This window comes from Macrobrachium rosenbergii, chromosome 47, assembly GCF_040412425.1.
Source record: "Macrobrachium rosenbergii isolate ZJJX-2024 chromosome 47, ASM4041242v1, whole genome shotgun sequence".
Taxonomy (NCBI): Eukaryota; Metazoa; Arthropoda; class Malacostraca; order Decapoda; family Palaemonidae; genus Macrobrachium; species Macrobrachium rosenbergii.
Window position 1 is genome coordinate 2,087,094 of NC_089787.1, and position 23,066 is coordinate 2,110,159.

The 23,066-nt window shown below is 36.1% G+C and overlaps 1 protein-coding gene across 1 annotated transcript; it reads left to right on the top strand.

Moving 5' to 3' along the window:
• The first annotated feature begins 16,288 nt into the window (after positions 1-16,288).
• LOC136830531 (uncharacterized) lies at positions 16,289-22,401 on the top strand. The gene is made up of 5 exons (XM_067090047.1): positions 16,289-16,331; positions 17,876-18,065; positions 18,217-18,788; positions 19,347-20,714; positions 20,927-22,401. Exons 1-5 carry the CDS (start codon positions 16,289-16,291, stop codon positions 22,399-22,401), a joined length of 3,648 nt encoding a protein of 1,215 aa, XP_066946148.1.
• The last annotated feature ends 665 nt before the right edge of the window (positions 22,402-23,066 follow it).

The window sequence follows — 23,066 nt, forward strand, 5'->3', positions numbered from 1 at the left end:
AGCTGGTTCTCTTACAGACTTTATCAACTCCTCATTTAAGAACATTCTTATGGGTCCCAGAAAAGTGACATATTTTTGTTAAAGTAACCTTTAATAATAATAATAATAATAATAATAATAATAATAATAATAATAATAATAATAATAATAATAATAATAATGAAACAGGACATAAAATCAATTTAAAATTATTTGTAGCAATACTAAATTTTTACGTTATTTTACTTGCTCTACATAAAAAAACATCGTGAATTGTTACTTAAGAAAAACCTACGTGATAATTATCTTTCATATTTCCATTATATAATGGAACGTGATTGTTCTAGGGTTCACAACAACAACAACAACAACAATAATAATAATAATAATAATAATAATAATAATAATAATAATAATAATAATAATAATAATAATAATAACAGCATTTACTGAGGCCTCGAAAAGGAGGGCAATTTTAAAGGTCTTTAATATAAGAGTTATATTATCTCTCTCTCTCTCTCTCTCTCTCTCTCTCTCTCTCTCTGTGAAATATATATTTTATTTCAATCAATATACCCTATTCAGATCAATGTAACGAACTTTTGCAATAATGCACAAATATTATTTACTGAGTTAAGTATTTCGTGAACTTGTCAAGGAAAACGGATTTTATTAAAAGCTGCGTTTTCATTTCATATTTCTTGAATATATATTGTAACTGAATGTCGTTTGAGTATAAATCTATTGCAAAATAAGATGGATTTTCAGGACCATCTGGTCAATAGATGAATGAGCTACATTTAAATAGCAGACCTCTCTTTTTAAGAAACCGGAATTCGAGCGTTGCGAAGTTTAGATACAGATTTATTCGTAAATTTGCAACAATAAATTCTTTTATTCTGGCAAAAATTTAATAACTTTTTTTTTTTTTAGTTTGGGTAGTTTAAAAAACTGATGGCAGAATCGTTACCAAGATTTAAGTTTACAGAGTTTTAAATGATCAAAATCCTATAAATTTTGGGTATATTCATCTTTTGATATCATGATCATAGTGTAATCAGTGTTCCAAACCTGGAGCTCTATTATCGTAACCAAGCAATTTATCATTAAGGAATCGGACACACTGTTCATCTGTTGGTTGTTAGGGCACTAAAATGAAACAAAACATTTATTGGCTGCTCCTGTAACTACTTATTATCTATGAATCATTATCTCTTAAGCTATGATTTCCTCTTTGTAACATAAAGCTTTTGATTATAGTGTTAAACTCCAAGGCCGATAAAGAGATAACAGACACCCAGTTCTATCCCCTGACGTAAGAAAACAAGAAACAAATGAAAAATGCGCCGAAGTTTCTGAGCGGCAACCGAGTTTTCTGTACAGCGTATAATGCTGTATGAAACTCTCAGCCACGGCCCATGAAACTCTCACCCGCGGCCCATGAAGCTTTCAGCCACGTCCCGGTGGTGGTCTGTGTTGTTGGCACCTTTAGCGGTGCCAGAAACGCGATCATGGCTAACTTTAACCTGAAATCAAATAAAAACTACTGTATCTAGAGGGCTGCAATTTGGTATGTTCGATGATTGGAGGTTGGATGATAAAAACGTACCAATTTGCAGCCGTCTAGCCTCAGTAGTTTTTAAGATCTAAGGGCGGACAGAAAGAGTGCCGACAGAAAGGCAAAGCCATCTCAAAAGTTGTCTTTTACAGAAAACTAAAAATGAAGAGAGAAGGAGAAGGAGGTTATCCGCAAAGGAGTTCATAGACCCCTCCGTCTCTGAAAGAAAGAATATCTACAAAAGTCGGGAATAACAGAAGTAGTAAACAAACTCCAGCATTTAGCAGTATAGGAAAAGGAACTCCACTGACCTCAGCAATCCAAGACTCTCTGATGTGACAGAGGAAATATAAGAGGTATAACCTGACGAGTGATATAACACCACTTGGTTGGTGGAGGAGTTCTTCCCTAGAGTTCAGAGAAACAGAATAGATTCTATTTATGCTTCATAAATTTATTTAAATATTCATCCATTCATTCAATCAATCATTTGAGTCGGCATGTCCCATCCTTGGACCAAGGGATCTTCATTCTTAATACTTAATCAAGGGTCAGCGGTGAGGAACGGAGGCACAAGTCTGGCAAACTTATATTGGGCCTGTGCTGAGAGAGGGTGGGGGGTGGGGGTTGGGGGTGGCCTCTGAATTGACGATGGCAATAACCACCGAGGGGTTATTTCTAGAACTGGAAATCAAGATAACACATGGTGTTCTGCACAATGCGAAAAAGTGAGGAAATCGAGGGTCTAAAGAAAGTGTAAACTTCCCAACATTGCAAGTCACTTTCAAGCGTTACTGGAAGTTGCAGTAATACTTCCTGGCGCAAATGGTGATGGGTGACAATAAAACTCAAAACCCTATAAAAGGAAAAATGAACGTTTATTGATCCTCTCATACTAAATAATATTCACTGAAAGGTCACCTCTCGAAAGAAAATAGGTCTCGATTTTTTATCCGCAATAACTGCTCCCCAAAAGCCATTTAGCTTCTTTCTTATTTCCGTTCCCAAATTACAAAGGCGAGCTGGATCCCTGCCAAAATCATATGGAAAGAGCGAGCACCAGTATATCTGGTGGGTGAGGGCGGGAGTGGGCAAACAAGAGCTCGGGGAAAATATGGAAACAGTTTTTCTTGCTTAACTTCACCATTTGATATATATATATATATATATATATATATATATATATATATATATATATATATATATATATATATATATATATATATATATATATATATATATATATATATATATATATGACTATTTATACATCACCGTGATTCATATATAATATATTCATATATAATATATTTTCATATATGTTACCGAAGGGGAATTTTTAGGTGATAATAAGTCCACCGTCCCGTGGGATCGAACCAGCGACGACGGGGAATCAGAGTTTACGCCCCAACCAGTCGGCCGAACGTCACTGTACTCCGTCGCTGGTTCGATCCACGGACGGTGGACCATCTAAGTTATATGAAAATATAACTCCGAGGTAGAGTAATTGAATTATTGGTTAGGCGTCACTGAAAACCTGATTCCCCGTCCGTCGCTGGTTCGACCCACTTCTTATTATCACCTAAAAATTCCTCGGTAACATATATATGAAAAAATATATTACCTGAGGTAGAGGAATTGATATTAAAGGACGTTTGTAATTTCTTGATTATATATATATATATATATATATATATATATATATATATATATATATATATATATATATATATATATATATATATATATATATACAAGTGTATGTTATCAAGAGAGGTATAGATACTGACTCGATTATCAATGTTCTTAGGATCGATATCAACCCACCTCCACCATGAGAATTGATTAGTAAGTTTGTAACACATGCCTAATTATGAATTTTTGTCATAAACACCGTGACATGTTATTTTCCACATATATTAAACCGCAAATATCGTTTGATATCCAGTTCCGCGGACTTTCTACCACTCATGGTCTCGAGTAGATTTCCTAAGATATATGATCTGAAGTTTTGAAAAGATTTGGCTGGGTTCCTAAATCTGGAGAGTCTTGGTTACATTTTTTTTTTTTTTTTATACTATAATATGACGGCGGGAGGACTAATGTTTAGACATATAAAGTAATTTACTTCATAAAAAAAGCCCTTCTTTTCAGGAACTGACTTTTCTGAAGACTTGTGGATGAGGATATGCCTTGTACCTCAAGTCAAAGTCCTTTCTCTAAATGAGTTATAAGACAGCTCTTGAAGGAATATACTCTGCAAGAGATAATTGTTGGTCTACGTTCCACATTAATTGTGATAACCTGTATTAATTAATACTGACACACAAATGTACAGACATAAAAATATACGCGAAATTGTTGATAATAATCTCCTTTGAAGAAGAAAGCAGATTCCTAGTAATTACTAGGAATCTGCTTTTCTTCTTCAAAGGAGATTATTATCAACAATTTCACGCATATTTTTATATATCTGTTACATTTGTGTGTCAGTATTAATTAATACAGGCTATCACAATTAATGTGGAACGTAGACCAACAATTATCTCTTACAGAGTATATTCCTTCAAGAAAGGACTTTGACTGGAGGTACAAGGCATATCCTCATCCGATTAATTTGCCTTAATACTTTTTGTAAAATATCAAAACCATGCTTATCTAATCTTAAGTTCATAGAGAATAAAATAGTTTATCTAGCTGAAATACTAGGTTAGTGTGGAAAAACTAGATTTGAGTGTTTAGTCTACATCGTATGTCACGGACAAGAAACTTTTTTTTTTTTTTTTTATGGAATTAGAGCTACTTAATAAGCGGCAGAATTAGCGGAGAATGAAGCTTCCCCTAGTAAGTCAGAAATACTTCCCCGGTCCACTTACCATCTCATTGCTTGATATTTGACTGTAACTGAATATGTGTGGTGACCCAGTATCTTTTTATTCTTGACAGATTTACTAGAGGTTAAAGATCGTCTTTAAATTTTCTGCGCCTCAGGCTTCCATAAGTTTTACTTCCCTTCCAAGAGTAATAGGGTCATTGTACAAAATACCAAAAATTCGCATTCTTTTTGGAATGAGAAACAGTCGTATCGCCCTATCAGTGGTTTATGGATAAGTGTAAAATTTAATAAAAGGGCCTCTATCACTAACGTATGATTGCAACCTCTGACAACATTCGTGATTTTACATCACTACTGCTACTACCACTTTTACTGCTATAACTACATTAATGATAATATTAATGACAATATCAAAATTATGAATTCAGTCGGAAGGTGTCAGTTCTGTTAAACTGCAGACTTCTTGCGCCTCTTTTAAAATCTGACCTCACTCCGTACGTATTGCAAACTGGAAAGTTATCGATACCTGCATTGGCACCTGTTCCATACCGAAAGAAAAGGAGTCTTATCTATTGCTTTCACTTCTTATGTCTATAAAGTAGCAAGACCTGTGCTTTCGGTTATTCAAATTCTATTAGATATGACGATAACGGCCATAAATACCAATTTGCATTGTTCAGTATTCCCAGCATTTCCAGTTCAATATATATTTTACATAAACCTAACATAATTCGCTCAAGGCAAGCTTACACACACACACACACACACACAGACGTACACGCACAAAAACCTCCCCTGCTATAATAAAATCATTCAGTATCCTATCACATATAAAATACTATTCTAAATTCTGGTAGAACTTCATGAAGCCAGTTCTCTTTACAAGATGTATGGAAAATCGTTAATCTAAGTTGGTAAAAAAAGAAGTATATTGTGGTAATTAACATTCCCAGTGGTAATAATGATAATATTTGTCATCGTGATCGTCACTCCATTATTATTATTATTATTATTATTATTATTATTATTATTATTATTATTATTATTATTATTATTATTATTTTTATTAGTCTGATAAATGTGGATTATACTCCAAGATGTTGATTTGAAAATACTGTCTTGCGACAGAATAATTGCAAATATGAAACTATCCCTTTGTTGATCCTTGACAAAACCCACACTTTATGTTTCGGATTTAGAGGGGTTTCAAAATGAATGGCATCGTGGCTGAAAGACGCTTTTCACTGAAAAAATACTCCTTTCAATTAAAGGAAAAAATAAATGATTGATGTATAGCCATTAACTTTAGAGCGTTCCCTTTTTTATGAGATTCATTTCCATAAACTAAGCTAAAAGCCTGTAAACCGGAAAAGGAAGTTTAAGACTAGGAATTCGTTACTTTTATGATGATGCCTACCATTGAGGTTATGTTTCTGGTTCAAGTTTGCTCCTCAGTGTGCTCGCTAAATCGGCGCAAAATCATAAGCAGACTTTTAAACAAAAATTCCCAAATATGTGCCTTTTATTTAGTAGCGAGTGAATTGATTTGGGGAGAGATGGAAAATAAATATTTGGGGAAAAAGAACCTTTTGGACGGCGAAGTGCTAAGCCCCAGCAGAGATTTGCAATCTCCACCGGCTCTTTCTGCTTTTACTTTTAGCAATACCACCAGCGGCAGTCATAGTAGTAGTTACTGATTTTATGCTTGATGCAGTAAAGAAGTATTTTGAACAGCAAGTGATGACATGGGTAAAACACACACATGGGTAAAATAAGGAAAAATGAAGGTAACAAAACTCTGGATCGTCAGAGCGATTTGGTCTTCCTGATGGAAATGGAAGAATCTATCATTTTCAGCGACTTATCGAATACCAGCAGGTCTTGGAAGATAAATGAGTCGGGAGAGAGTATCCCAGATTGGAAGAGGTATTGGCATTCGCAGGAAGAAATTGGAAGAAAGAATCCTTCTCTCTTCAAAGAATCTCACCTTCCCTTTTTCAAAAGGGAAATGGAATTCGTAGCTGAATCGTTCAGGACGTGATGTCAGGGACAAATTTAGAGGAAAGAAATGACTCCAACAATCAGTGTTATTTTTAATGAAAAAATCACTAATTTTTCTCATTTGATAACACTCTAACGAATCATGGAAACATAAAACTCACGCACTAAAGTAAAATGAATCATATACTAAATATAGTAATAGACGATAGAAATGAAGCACGAAACTTACCGTTTTGTGAGAATAATATTTTGAATTACGACGTTTAGATTCCTTTGAAATTATTCATCATTGCGTTACAATAATATTTTGGTTAAGTTTTCAAGGTTTGTTACAGTGTTTTTCAGTGCTACGCTAATTTTCTGAGTCACAAGTTTGTTATTGTTCCCCAGGATACTTCACTAATTACACTGGACAGACAAAGGCATGACGCAATGGTTTGCGTATTTATGAGAATCGTTGAATAGTAAGAAATGTATATGAGTGTGTGTATGCTTGTATGTGTGTGCGCGCGCGTGCGCCCGGGCGACCGTTTGGTAATCTACTTACATACAAATATACATAGATGCATTTACGAGTATATACACACATATACGCGTTTATAAATCAGTGAATGTCACAGGAAAGAAAATCAGAAGTGAAGAAAAGGAACGTCATTTAATGTTGTTTTACCAAGTCAAAATTGGCCCAGTTTCAAAAGCCTAGAACTGTTTCAACTTGATGCTTTTACACTGAGACGGCGTACTGTACATGATTTGTGTATTGATAAGACTATTCATTCAGTTAGCACCCGGATTATACAAGCATATCATTTTCTGTAAGACCTTTTCAACCCTCACGACTATTCCTAAGCCAAGGCTGCCTCGAAGCAGCTCCTTCAACCACTGTATTTCTATCGATAGCATCTTCCTCCGATAAACCCTTCTCCTAACGCTCCCTTATATTGCCAAGCCACCTAATCTTTTATCATGTGAACACCGCTGCTATTACAATTTCAGTCAATCACATATTCAACTCTTGTTTCCATCATGCGCATCCAATCGGTAATGTGAATCATGCCAGTGATTCGTTTATTTCGTAATTTTTCAGAATTTATAATACTGCTTTCCCTGCTAAGAAAAGCGAATCAAGAGTAATCTTATCAACCCTCCGTGGGTAACGCCACGGCCGTAGAAATGCATTAAGAAAAAGTACTTTTTGTGTGATCTGCTAAGACGAGGCTTGATCAGAAAAAGCAGTTTAATGTGTAGAACAATGAGCTTGCATGCGTTCCAATATAGTTGGGAGGAAATATTATTTTGACATGTTAAGTAAAAAAAATAAATAAATAAAAAAACTAGAAGAAAACCTGGTCAAACATTAATCATCTGCTTGGTCGGAGCAATCGGGAAAGTGCAGATTATTGCTGAAGAAGAGGTCGTTGACGAGGGATAGAACTTGGCAAACCTATTAAATGGGTATTTTACCAGTATTACGTCAGTCCTAACAAAAATTCTTTCTAGAGTAGTTAAGTTCGGCTTCTTCCATAACATTCGGACTGTTCTTCCGTCTTGTTTCTTTGCTCCGACTGATGATGATGATGATGATGAGGAGGGGGAGGAGGAGGCGGCTCAAATATTGAGATCATTGCCTAACAAAAGTAACAGCTTACATGGTGTGAAACAAAATGAAACCCTGCTAGTCTTGGGTGCTGTTGTACAAGTCATAGTGTATTTGTATAATTTAAACATATCCAGTGATATCTATCAGGATTCACTGAAGATTGGTAAATGAATTATTCGAAATTCTCACTTACAGGAGAATGATAAAATTCATTGACAAAAATGGTGTACTCTCCGATCTGCAATATGGATTTAGGGAGGTAAGAACTGTACACAGGCTAATTATAGTGTTGCCAGTGATACTTTAAAAACATTCCATGAAAGATCATTCACGATTGTCCTTTTTTCCTAATCTTACAAAAGCATGTGATTCTGTTGACAGGGAAATACTCGATTATAAACTGTCATCAAGTGGATTTAGAAATGTAATTAAATAATTCTTATCTTCATCTCTGAGGAATAGAATGTGCACCCTGACAAAGATAAGTCTGAAGTGAAATGAATAAATAATGGCGCTCACCATGGCTTTTTGTTGAGACCTTAATCAATTAACATATTCAGTAATGGTATTACTAGCATTGGAAATGCACGTAAGGTATTGTTTGCAGATGGTGCAGTATTTAACACTCTGGCATTGTGTGTTGAGGAAATGAGGTAATTTATACGTGACATATCGTTTTGGCTTGCTGATAATAAACTCTCCCCTAATGTTCCTAAAACAAAGCTACTTCTGTTTACTCCTAAAAGCGTTAATAACTTGCCAGATTTGCACTTCAGTAGTGTGAAACTTGAATGGGTTACAGATATCATATACCTAAGTATTATTATTGCCAATAAACTTTACTCTTCTAGCAGACGTATATTGAAGCTTGAGTAAAATGCAAGGCATTTTTATTCTGTGTCATCTTTGTTACCACTATCAGCGCTGCTCTCTCTTTATTACTCTCTTGTTTATCCAACAATGGTCCAGAATGTGATTATTTGCGATGGAGTTGCAACGGAACATATTAAGAATATCGCAATAACAATTAACAAGATACTGAGTATACTTTAATTAGGGTATGATGATGATAACGTACCAAGTATGCAAACGAATAGAAAACAAAACAAACTTAATTTGATTGAGTTTGAAGATAATTACAAATATTTTCTTTGAAAATTTGCTCACATGGCTTTTTTTTTATAAAGGTTATGACACATTCCTTGCGAATTTTCAGCTGCTTATGCCTCATCATACATCTCATACACGTAACAAGGATAACTTTCCAACTGTTTGTTTAGGGATTGAAAACGTTACTGATATATTTTTGCACATTTTTTTTTAAAGATTTATTACCTTAGACTATATAATTACCCATTTTATTAGGTTACATATAATGATGGTTTCTTGTTGTTCCAAGACTTTATCTCATGTGTAAATTCAGTTATTCTTTTTTTTTTTATATTTATTTTTCAAGTTGATTATAATTTCATTTAAAGATGCTATATTTGCTGCTTACTATGCATTATGTTTTTGTAATTTACAATGTGCATTGTGTACGCCATAGTAGGTCTGGTGCCTATACTGGCCTCTTTTGTATAGTTTTTGTGTACAGAAGAAGAAATAAACATCTGTCTTTCTATATTTCTTCTCGACTATCAACCCATAATGGGTTTCCTCCAAGCCCTCTCCATTCCTTCCTCCTCACTTGTTCCCACCACGTGCCCAAACTATCTCAGTCTCGACTCACATATATCAGTTATCTTTGCCATTCAGGCTCTTCTCATTTCTTCATTTTCCAGCCTTTGATTCAGGGAAATCCACAACATCCACCTCATCGTCCTCATTTCTGTTTGCTCTAACTTCTGATCTTCCTCTCTTCCTAATACCAATGTTTCTGAACCATACTTCATCACTGGTCTTTATTTCTAGTCTGTTCGGCATTTTCTTATCAAACAGATCCCTACCACCTCCTTCCATTCCCCCGAGATGCTTTATTCAGCTTTCCAGTGAAGCTTCACACCTCCCTCCTTGCGTCAAATATACCCTATGCACTTGAAACTCTCTACATGTTTTAAATCTAGGCCTTTCCTATCTTGTATAATGGTTGTTATGTGATGTTCAACGTATTTGTCAGTGTTACGTGATAGATATATCTTAGGGAAACGACGGTCTTAACAAGCGTCACCTTTTTCTTCATTTGCATTAAAAATTTTTACTTCATTTCGATAAAATGGGTTGGCCAACCCTTCATACAATCAAACTTGAGCACTGATGACCCGCATCCAAATTTGCATACACGCCATGCAACTTGTCAGACTTTATTTATGTTGTGACGCAGTCTTTTTCTATTCTTGCTCTATCTCATAATTATTTTGCAATACTTATGTAAACATAGTAATTCATTTTTTTATTATTCATTAACCAATTTAATGAACATTCATAAGCACACTGAACATTATAACTTGTGTAAAGATGCAACATGTCTTCTGTGGTCAAGGGAAAATTTCTTGTGAAACTTCCTTGATGAAAGTATGCACAAGGAAACCACCATTTGAATATCTTCGTGAAATGTAAATAGTCGTCCTTGTGATCAAGAGAGATGTCAATTCATGACTAATCATGATTGTCATCATTTGTCATTTTTATATATAAGTTATCAAAATCAGATATTTATTTAAATTCTATTGTTTTGAATAAACCGCTTTAAACCTGGGGACACAAGAGATTTCAAGGTATTAGTAACTACCTCTCTTCATAACTGTATTTCTTAAATATATAAGCTTTAAATTATTTAGCGATATTTTGAAGTGAGAATATTCGAAATAATTTCCGCTAATTAATAAATATAAAACCACAATGTCAGAGATATGAAGTTAGATTTTAAATTTTCCAGAGAAAGAGCACCTAAGTTGGAGCAAATGACGGCCGAAAGGAAGGACTTCAAAATATCATCTGACCAAATGATTGATGAAAGAAGACATCCCCAAAACTGAACAAGTATATCAAATGACGGCACCAAGAAGAGACTACAAAAACAAAGAAATGACAAATGAAGGCTGAAATGAGTGACATCAAAAATACACCAAAACAGGAACGAAGACTGGTCTCTAAGTATAAGTAGATTTACTGAAGGCGATTACAAGAAGAACCTCCAACCCAACCCCTACCCCCAAAAAAAAAAAAAAAAAAAAAACTGTGTCCGAATGGGATGCAGGTAGAAACGATGGGTCAAAAGAAAGCCAATGAATAAGATGAGGGCTGAAAGGACGGCTCAGAGCATTGGTAAATGTACTAAATGAGGGCTGAAATGAGGACCTCCAAATACAAAGAAATAGATCACATGAGGGAACAGACGAACGCTAAAACGAAGACGTCCAACAACAAAGTATTGAACCGAATGTGAGCTGAAAGAGCAGCTTCCCCAAAGACACAAATGTTCACGATGAGGACTGAAGTGACGGCCTTCAAATATAAGCAAATGGAGGACTTCCTGGAAAAAAAAGAACCAAATGAGACCTGAAAAAAATACCTAAAAAAATAAACCAATAAACCAAATGAGATCTGTAGGGCAGTTTTCAAAAATAAACAAAATTAGCAAATTAAATCTGACATTTGACCTCTAAAAGAAAGCAAATTGATGATAAAAACAAAATTATATATTCATCCATATCAGCAGTATGCTTCTCTCTCTCTCTCTCTCTCTCTCTCTCTCTCCTCACTTGGTTTATTTGTAACTGAGAGTGAAGGGGTATGTTCGTGCATATTCATTCTTACGATAAGGAACTCCAACAAAGAATGGTTTGAAACACAACTGTTCTGTTTAATTGAGTTAGACGCTTCACCTCTGAAATTCACAAAGAAGTAACTGTACTAGATTGATTCTTACTTACCCTATATACTTTCTAACTTTTATAACAAGTTTAAACAACCGCCTAATTCTGAAACAATATTTACAAAATAGTTTTTCGTCATTTAATTAATGCTAAAAAGGATTGTTAAAGGTGAAGAATTGCCCACCATAGCAAGAAACGAAATAGAAACGAAATCATTAATAACTAGGCAAAGAAATATTCAAATGGCTCTTAATCTAATACTTTATCAAACACCTAGATTTTCTGCAGAATAAGTTGGCGAGAGATATTTCAGATGAATAATCTATAAAGTCATATGAGCTGAGACAAAGGAAAGGGATTGAACATGGTATTATTAAGTTAACGTTTGAAAAGAATTCATGTTGTGTTAGAAAATCAAAATTAACTGTATATATGGCAGGAATGAATTAGATAAATTGAATGTTATGAAAAGTTGCACAAAGGAAAAAGGAAATGAAGACAAATAACACATTTATTCTTTGTTCTCAAGAAATGTAAATGTTAATAATCGTATACTCGTTTATTGGACAACAGTGAAATATTAACAAGGAAATAGACTTTGATGCAGTACAGAAAAGAAAAGACTTGTTCTCGTCAAATAGGAAATCTCGCTGTGAAAGGAAACATGAAACTTTGTGCTGTCGCTTATAGCACTAGGAGAGAGAGAGAGAGAGAGAGAGAGAGAGAGAGAGAGAGAGAGAGAGAGAGAGAGAGAGAGAGAGAGAGAGATTGGGCTATTTCATTATTTTTAAATGTTCCAAAAGCAGACAATGATTCACTTCTTATCCGTCTAATATTCACTGGTAAACCAATAATATTAAGTTTAAACTAATATTATTGTCTTTTTACTGCTGGTAGAGATTGCTCTCGTTTTTAAAATTCCTCGATGCTACCTCACTAATAGACGGCTACATACTATCGCTATGAAAATTCAAAGCATAGGCAAGTAATCTATCAAAAAATTCTTAAAGCGTAAAGAAGGAAAAAAAGCATAAGAATAAAACCAACGTTATTTTATAAATTAGATAGTGTACATTTTCTGTCAAGAATGTTGGTAATACACAGTACAAGCATATTTGCAATATAATGAAACTTATATCTGATATCAAATACATATAACCCCCTGTATTTTCGTGATTAAGATTTTGTGATAGCTAAACGTGAAGTTCATTACGAATGGCCTATTTCCTATACATAGAAAAGACAAATATATAAATGCATATTGTGTTTCTATAGCAGGTCGACTTGAGGGAAACAGTTAAAACAAGTAAAAAATGGGCCGAAGTTTCTTCGGCACAATCGAGTTATCTGTACAGCGTATAATGCTGTATGAGATGCGGCTCATGAAACTTTCAGCCACGGCTCGGTGGTGGCCTGTCCTATAGCGTTGCCAGACGCCCGATCATGGCTAACTTCAATCTTAAATAAAATAAAAACTACTGAGGCTAGAGGGATGTACTTTGGTATGTTTGATAATTGGAGGGTGGATGAGCAACATACCAATTTGCAGCCTTCTTGCCTTAGTAGTTTATAAGACCTGAGGGCGGACAGAAAAATGCAGACGGACAGACAAAACCATCTCAAAAGTTGTCTTTTACAGAAAGCTAAAAAGTTTGATCGCTGGGAGTCACCATAGATTTTGAAGAGGCCGCAATTTTTCCTTAATGAATTCAAGCGATCAAAATAATATAATGTCCATGAATGTTTCTTTTTATCTTTTTTTTTTTGAGAGAGAAATAACATATCTGCGTATTACTTCATATTACTCGGAACATATGAAATAAACTTTTACTGTTACCGAAGGTCTGTAAAACCGAGATGAATAATATTTTTATAAATAAGACATTATTCGTGTTTAGGAAACAATTCGAAATAGTAAATCCCTGAGGTCTGATTTTTTTTAGTTTATTTTTTCTTGCTTTGCATTATCACTTAAAATCTCATACCTGCCATATCTTAAAATAAACGTAGAGAAATAACTTTCGTGTATTCGTTATATAATGTCTGCTTACTTGATATTACCGAATGATGTTAATGAAAAACCTAAACGTGGTTAAATTCAGTTAAGTTCATTAAGAGCTGCTTCCTTTTTCAAAAAACACATTAAACCCCATCTCATTTTCAAAATAAATCGATGAAAGATTTGGAAAGTACCAGGCAAACAATTAAATAATAAAATACCCTGAATTACTAGAGGTTCAGGTTTTTCTGTCAACATTATTGAACGAAGTAAGAAGTAATAGAGTCAGTTCGAACTCTGTGAAGATTACTATCAAAACTGAGTAACGAGTAGTCGCTACAGTTCAGAAAAAAAGAGCTCCTTCTTGGAGCAACGCAACTGAAAACATCTCGGTAAACAAACAAATCTCGGAACCAATGTGAGATATCACCAACTGTATCAGAAATTCGGCGCATTTTCAGTCCAAATATTTCTGGTCATGCGAGAGTGACGTTACTAAATTATGGTGGTGAAAGCAATGCATAAATTTGCATTTATATTTATTTTGAGAGCATGACTGCAGATGGACTGGGTACGTATGGTACATATCAGGGTGAGTAAACTAAGTGTGTTAACTTCTTGAATAAGTAACTTAAACAAAACGTGACCAATACTTTTATAAAATCATTTTTCATATTATTACGAATGAAATTCTCATGAAGCACTTTGAACTTGGGAAAAACAGCTAGTACAAGAATGAGACGTATCCCGACCCCTAATGTACATTTAGGATATCTGGAAATAACAATACACAAAAGAGATGTCCGTCTTATTCATGCTATAATTTTCATCTGAATTTTCTTTATAATATTCTGGGAGGAAGGATACAAAGTCTCTCCGTTTATTCCTTCGATACTTATCTCCTATTAAAATTGAAAGAAGTGTAGACTATAGGAGGAAAATACTACTAATATTAGAATCCTTGAGAAATTACTTTTGTTTGTTATAATAAAATTATAAAACAATAAAATTGAAGCACTTAAGGACTTTCGGTGCACACTTGTTTAATAGACAAAACTTTCCAGTTTCAAATCCCTAACTACGTTCCATTCAGGGAAAAGATTTTGATAGACTTGCTAAATCGTTGTCAATATCTATAATAATTCTTGCAGACAACTCCACAATATTTTAAATATACCTTTACCCAGTCAAAAGTTTCTAAATATTTTTCATAAAAATACTGTATATTTCGTACCGTTCTCGTATAGTAATATAAATATTGTCACTGGCGCAGCCTTGGGGTGTGACGGTTTAGAAACGTCAACTGACTAAGGGGGCCATGCTCCAGTGATCAGAAAGTACTGTAGTACTTAAGTGAAATTAACATAACTCAATATCAATCAAAGAAGGATTCAGGGTAAACTTAGGGTGTCCACTTAAAACATAATTCACTGAAAGTATCAGAAGATGAAATATATACAGGAGCTATCAATAGAGCTCCATGGCACTATCAAAATTACTGTTCTAAATGACAATCAACAAAACAAGAGTGCCACACTACTGCAAGCTATGTATCTATGCCTGACTAGGCTAGAACACTTCTTAGAAAGGGGAATAGGATCCTTAGATAGAACATGTTGGAGTACTGTAGGCAAAGCAATGTTCACCCTGGGAATCTACAATCTTGAGCGGATATGGCACATGCAGTTTACAAGAAGATGGCACCATTGATCTACAGGTGATTTCACACAATAGGTTACTCGCAACACGGATCTGCAGTGCAGGGGATGTTGTAACACATGAGGGCATTATGAGTGAGAATTAAATTGGAATACATAAGGAAAAATTAAAAGTCGACCACAAAACACTGATCTTTAATACTGAAAATAATCAGTCACTGAACTTGTAACACAGCAGTTCAGAGAATAAATAAGACTAACACTGGTATTCCAATACTTATAAAACAAATACACTACATTCAAAATCATGAGAATCTCTGAAGGAGAATTCAAAAGGGAATGGATGTGAGAACAGGAGAACAGGTGGGAATTTCAAGCAAAAGGCAAAAAAGGTGTGGCCAGACTACAACTTCCAATCACTTTACCTTGGTCTGTGGACAAGACTTGAGTAGACAGTTTCCCATAGCAGGAATAACCATGGAAGCAGAATCACGTAGTTTCCCACCATAGAGGAATCAGATGGGAAGTAGAATGGGGTTTCTGGATCACAGAGTCATCAGTGCTCAAGGTCCAAGGCAATCTGATAAGGACCACCTTCAGAGTGACACCATCACAGGGACGTTTTGTGGGACTTGATCAGAGCCCTTATCCAAAAGGATACACGACAACAAGATGTTGTAGAGTACAGTAGTAAAAGATGTCCCGTCGGAGCCAGTAATTATACCACATTGGCGTCGACGGTGGTCGTGTTTTGACGGTTCCTTCTTAATGAGGTCATCTCTTGTTCTCTTCTTGATAGCCGGCCAGCAAAAGTTTTGAGGAATAGACATAACAATAGTGAGATGATTAGACACGAGAGTAGAGGTTATGAGAGTGGAGACACAGGTATGGGGTGGGTCAAGGAAGTGACCCTTGGTAGTGCTTGCAGATAGTAAAGGAGGGAGACTTTTCCCTCCATTAGATCTCTGGGAAATTGACTGGGGTCTATTTAACAATATGTGGAAGGTGTGAAGTCTCAAAGGGATTTTCTATGATGTGTGAGAAAGGTTACCTACTCCCCCTCGGGTGGAAATTATCAGATTGGGCAAGGTGCCTTTTAATTATTTGGGGAATGTTTGCAAATTACCTGCTCATTCAACACCTGGTGGCTATAAGGGAAAAGTGAGTGGTGTGGGAGAAACGTCACTTAACTTCACACGAACATCTTATAATTCCTCAGTATTTTGTTTTATTTTGTAACTAAGTCATCTTGTTGTCATTATTTAATTAGTTGATTTGTCTTAGCTTTAATTTTAAATGTTAAATTATTGTCACAATGTATTAGCTAGTTTTCCTCCTCCTCCTCTGGTGGTTCTTGTGTTTACGTTTTCACTAACGACCGTTTTGTCTTTCATGTTTTGAGGGTGTACGGCTTTTCTCCCCAGCTCCCCCACCCCCTCCGCCCCAGGAGGCCGAGGGGTTGTCAACGTCCCGAATGAAGTGGTGGACAATTGTGTTCTGAACCTTGACCTGGGCGTTTCTACTTGATTTTGGCCGCTGCTGTTGACTGCTACGTTGTCGGCATCCTGAACTTAGGATTATTTTGGATCCACTTCCTTCAGCAGCTTGAGGATTTATTCATTTATTATCCTGCTACGCCCTTGGTTCAGTTACCATAGCCAAGGGGACCTCTCTGTCCAACGGTACGGTATTTGGACTTTATTAGTTTGTATGCTGAGCAAGACGCCTCAGTTGGATCACGGCCTGTGAATTGGTGGAGGTATAGGCCAGCGCCGTAGTTGGGCCCATAATTTGACATCACCCTGTCTCAATCTCCAGACGTGGAGATTCTTGGTTTAACCAGATCACGGCTTTGTTACAAGGACCACCTCTAAATACTTTAGTGTTGTATTTTGGTTAGGTTATTCATTCTTTTTGAACTTCTCCTCCTTTCTGGGCCCCTCCATATTGCGTTTGAATGTGTTGTTTTTCTATTTATTAATTGGGTAAGTGTTTTTTTTTATATATTAAGCGTAATTGTTTTCATTATAATTATTGTATTTAGTGGTTCAGGCGTCATTTCTGTCTATATCTTCATGTATTAAAATTAAGTTATTTTTCTTAGTGTTTATTTTCACCCCAAATTGGTTTTGCACACATTGGTTGATTGTCTTGTGATGCGATTTCACTTACTGTGAATTTCGTATTCTGGTTAGTGAATACTAGTATTGATAATTATACAAGTGTATGTTGTGGTGGTAAAACGACCCATCACAAACTGGCAACCGTTTTGACAGGATATTTTGTTCCTGCAAGTATTCACTAGTGTGCAAAATTGATTCTGGGGGTTTTATTTTTGGGCAACAGTTTTACACCTTCTCCAGATTTGATATTTTTTTGGTATTGTTTTGAGGTTTGATTGAGCAAAATGTGTACTATTGATGTTTTAGAGCTTCTTAGTGGAGAGGGGTGGCAAGCAAGGCTCGCAGAGTTGGATAGGCTTGAGTTAGAGCAAGTGGCTCAGCATTTGGAAATTGAATTTGATTCGTCTGTAAGGAAGGGCCTATTGTTGTTGAAGGTATATGATTATGTTAAAACTGTGAAGACAGAGGGGGAAATGAAGGTAGTCAAAGAGGAAGTGTCTGTAGAGTTTTTGAATAAGCAAATTGAGTTAAAAACAATAGAGTTTAATATAGAAAAATTTAGGGCAGAGGAAAGAGAGAGAGAGAGAGGCAGTTTGAGAGGGAAATGCGTTTAATGGATCCTGTTTCCTCTCCTCTTCCCCAACCAGGGAGGTGACGCCTACTATTAATTTGTCAGAGGCACTCAAATTTGTGCCACATTTTCAAGAGTGTAATGTAGCGGAGTTTTTTGTTTCATTTGAGAGGATTGCCGCTAAATTGCAGTGGCCTCAAGAGTACTGGACGACACTTATCCAGAGTAAATTGATAGGTAGGGCTCAGAAAGTGTATGTTACGTTGGATGAGAGTTTATCATCCGACTATGATAATGTGAAAGCCATTGTGCTAAAGGCTTATGAGCTTGTCCCTGAAGCTTATAGACAGCGTTTCAGGAATTTACAGAAAGATAGGGAACAGACGTTCGTAGAATTTGCTAGGGGTAAGAGGCAATATGCTGAAGATTGGTTAAAGTCGAAAGAAGTTGACAATTTTGAAGGGTTGAAAGAATTGGTACTTGTAGAGGAGTTTAAGAGGTGTGTACCCGATAAGTTGAAGGTGCATTTGGAAGAATTAAAGATTGATACTTTGCAGGAGGTTGCCATTGCTAGTGACGAATATTACCTGTCACATAAGAATGAGTTAGGGGTGATGAGTAATATAAAGCCTGGTTGTGTTAGAAAAAGTCAGAGTAATAATAATAATAATAATAATAATTACAATGTTTTTGGGAGGCCTAATTATGTTAATAGGAGTCAGCCCAGGAGGCAGAATAATAGTAATCATTTTTCTGCTAATAACAATCGTGTTTCTCCTGACAGAGGTAACATAAATAATCCTGAAAGGTTAAGAAGCATGACATGCTTCTTCTGTAATAAAAGGGGGCATGTAAAAAGTCAGTGTTTTGCCTTTAAGAAGTCCCTACAAGCTAAGGGTAGATCAGTTATGGGCATTGATAAGCGAGAGAGAGAGCCCGTCCAAACGAGAACGACTGAACAATGACTAACCAATTGCTTTGAAAGGTATTTGTCCCGTGGTAGTGTCTCGTCTGTGGATTCGTCCAAAGAAAGGGTGGTTCGCATTTTGCGGGACACGGGAGCGGCTCAGTCGTTGATTTTAAGAGAGGCATTACCTTGCGATTTTGTCCATGACTTTGAAGAGTTTGTTCTGTTGTCTGGCTTTCCCGATTCAGTTGAGTCCTATCCCATCGGTAATTTCCATTTAAAATGTCCATCTTTTTCAGGAATATTGAAGTTGGCCATTGTGAATAGGTTTCCTGTTAAAGATGTAGATATTGTGTTAGGAAATGATGTGGCTTATAAAAATAATCAGGATCCAATTTTAATGAATCGTGAAATTGCTGTCGTTACTCGTTCTAGAGCTAGTGGTGTTGACGCTGCAGAGTCAACAACAGACGTAGATTGTAGTAGTTTAGAACGTAGTATTAGTAGTAGTAGTGGTAGTAATTTAGTTGTAGATAGGAATATTGCAAAAGACCTTCCAAATTGGACAAAGGAAGAGCTAATTAAAGCTCAGAAACAAGAATTCCGGGACCTTCATGTTGAGTCGGGCGAAGTGGATGATTTAACTGTCCCAAAGTTTAAAATAATTAATAACATTCTTTACAGGTTGAGTAGGCCTAGAGAGGCTGGCAATAGTGCACATGAAGTTTTAAAACAGATATTGGTTCCTTATGTTCACAGGATTGGCTTGATGTCGTTGGCACATGATAATGGTTTGGCGGGTCATTTCGGAATCCACAAGACAGCTGGGAAATTGCTTAAGGATTATTACTGGCCCAAATTGAAATCCGACGTGAAGAAATTTGTCAATAGCTGTAGTATCTGTCAGAAGGTCGGTAAGCCAAACCAAGTTATTCCAAAAGCTCCTTTATGTCCCATCCCTGTGGTTTCTGAACCTTTTAAGGAAATTATCATTGATGTTGTCGGGCCGTTGCCCAGGACTCGTAGTGGGAATGAGTATATTTTCACCATGATGGATAAAATGTCCCGTTATCCAGAAGCAATTCCTCTACGATCCATCAAAAGTGCAAAAATTGTTGAGGTATTAATTAACTTTTTTACTAGGTTCGGAATGCCTAAGGTGGTTCAATCTGATTGTGGTACAAACTTTGTTAGCAAATATTTTAAGGAGAAAATGGCAGAATTGGGTATTAAGCATGTGACTTCATCTCCTTATCATCCGGAAAGTCAGGGTGCTCTGGAGAGGTTTCATCAAACTCTGAAATCGATGATTAGGAAATATTGTCTAAGTCACGGCTCTGAGTGGGACAAAGAATTACCATATCTTTTATTTGCTTTTCGGTCGGCTCCAAGTCAGTCTCTTGGTTTATCCCCATTTAATTTGGTTTTTGGGCATTGTGTTCGGGGTCCGCTTGATGTTGTAAGAGAGTCATGGGAAGGTGACATTCCTGATATTAATTTATTAGATTATCTGACTAATTTGGGTGATAAAATGACGAAGGCCTGGGAATTTGCTCGTGAGAATTTGTTGTGTAGTCAGAGAAGAATGAAATACTTCTTTGACAGGAAGACCAAAATTCGTAACTTCGCTGAAGGCGACAAGGTATTGGTGTTGTTACCTCTTCCAGGTAATTCGTTAAAAGCTTCATTTTCAGGTCCTTGGAAAGTTTTGAAAAAATAAGCGAGGTTAATTATTTGGTAGAAACTCCTGAACGGAGGAAACCCTTTCAACTTTGCCATATTAATATGTTAAAGGAATATAAGGAAAGGGATAAAGTCATTCCTGTGGCAACAGTTGGGGAGGTTGTAAATTGTAATAATAATATTTATTCTTTTTCAGAGGAAGAATTTAATGAAGATAAATATGGTAATGATGGTAACTTTCCAACAGGTAATAAAACTTCTTTGAAAAATTTTGATAGTTCAGTTTCTCATTTGAGTTTTGATAAACGTAGGTCTCTAAAGAAGTTGGTGTTCGATTATAAAGAATTGTTTTCGGATGTACCAGGTCGAACATCTGTCTTAGAACATGACGTGGATGTTGGTAATGCCACGCCAGTGAAACAATCGCCATATAGATTAAATCCTTTTAAGAGTGAAGTTGTTGCAAAAGAGGTGGAATATATGTTAAAACATGGTTTGATCGAACCAAGCAAAAGCCCTTGGTCGTCACCTGTGGTGTTGGTTAAGAAACCTGATGGAGAGTTTCGTATGTGTTTTGATTATAGGAGAGTTAATGAGGTTACAAAACCCGATAGTTATCCTTTGCCACGGATAGAAGATTGCATTGATCGCATGGGGAAGTCTAAATATATAAGTAAATTTGATTTGTTAAAAGGTTATTGGCAAGTTCCTTTGTCGAAACGAGCAAGGGCCTTGTCAGCTTTCGTTACACCTCAAGGGTTGTTTCAATGTCGTGTTATGCCGTTTGGTATGAAAAATGCCGCCGCCACTTTTCAAAGGTTAATGAACACGCTGGTGTATGGTTTAGAAGGTTGTGTGGTTTATATTGATGACATTGTTATTTATAGTGACGACTGGGACACACATTTGAAGCGTATTAAGGCATTGTTTGAGGTATTGAAGAAAGCTGGTTTGGTGGTTAATTTAAAGAAAAGTGAATTTGCAAAAGCGAAGGTTGTTTATTTGGGTCATGTAGTTGGAGATGGTAAAGTTACCCCTAAACAAGCAAATGTGGAGGCTATTGAAAAGATTTCTGTTCCTAAGTGCCGAAGGGATGTCAGGAAGTTCTTAGGTTTGCTAGGGTATTATCGTCGGTTTGTAAAGAATTTCTCTGACATCGCTGTTCCACTTACTAACCTATTGAAAAAGAAGGTCGCGTTCATTTGGACGAAGGAAGCGCAGAATGCTTTTGAAAGTTTGAAGGGGATACTACTCAGTTTCCCCATTCTTAGGGCTCCGGATTTCGACCTCCCATTTTCGCTTGCCACTGACGCAAGTGACGTCGGTGTCGGAGCGGTCTTATTACAGAACGACGAGCAAGGCGTTTCTCACCCGGTAGCGTTCTTTTCGAAGAAATTAACCTCCGCTCAACGCAAATATTCGACGGTCGAGAAGGAAACACTCGCATTAATCTTGGCCATTAATCATTTTTCTGTTTATCTATCTTCCACAGGAACTCCAATAAAGATTATGACAGATCATAATCCATTGACCTTCATCAACAGATACAAAAATAAAAATCAACGTCTGATGCGGTGGAGTATCATGTTGCAAGAATGGAACTTGCAGTTTTCTCATATACCGGGAAGAGATAATGTAGTGGCTGATGCTCTCTCTCGCAGCGTTGGGTAGGGATTCTGGCAAGGGGCTCTGCGGATATTAAGGTAGTATCTGTATCGTTCTAATTGCGGTGTGTGTGCTGTTGAAGTAGGTAGTTAGGTTTGTATTCTTAGAAGTAGATGAGTGTATAAGGATAATGAATATGTATTAATCTGAATTTTTCTTTACAGGAATTCCATAAATGTCTGGGACTGTAAAATTAGTTATGTTTAATATTAAGTTTATAGGTGAAGGTAAAGATGGTACTCGTTTAAATTTTGTGGCAAGGGTAATTTTAAGATAGGTTGGTGGTGTGTTATTTCTGGAATACGCTTTTGCAGATATTATTATTATTATAGTTTTTATGCTACTGATGAGTAGCATAGGCGGTTGTTGATGGTCGTTGAGACATGGTAAGACACTGTTAGGTGATTGATTATGCAGTTGAGGTGTTAATCAGAGAGTTTACTTAATGAAATGATAGCTACTAATCCGGGTATTCTGTGTTTTCAGGCATAACTACGCTTCACGAAAGTTTTGCGTGTTCAGGTTGCGCAGGGGAAAACTGTGCTGGTTTTCTCTGTGTCGTCCATTATAGGTGTGTGTGTGTACTCGGTAGGACACTTTTATAGTGATTTAGTGTGTTGACACGGTGATGTAAATGACTCTTGTTCGCTGAACATTTTTGCAATGGGCGA

Coding starts and splice junctions, on each gene's coding strand:
- LOC136830531 (XM_067090047.1), top strand. CDS start 16,289: ATGATTAGACACGAGAGTAGAGGTTATGAGAGTGGAGACACAG. Junction 18,066..18,216: donor AAGGTAGTCAAAGAGGAAGT/GTCTGTAGAGTT, acceptor TTCCCCAACCAG/GGAGGTGACGCCTACTATTA. Junction 20,715..20,926: donor GGTGTTGTTACCTCTTCCAG/GTAATTCGTTAA, acceptor ATTCTTTTTCAG/AGGAAGAATTTAATGAAGAT.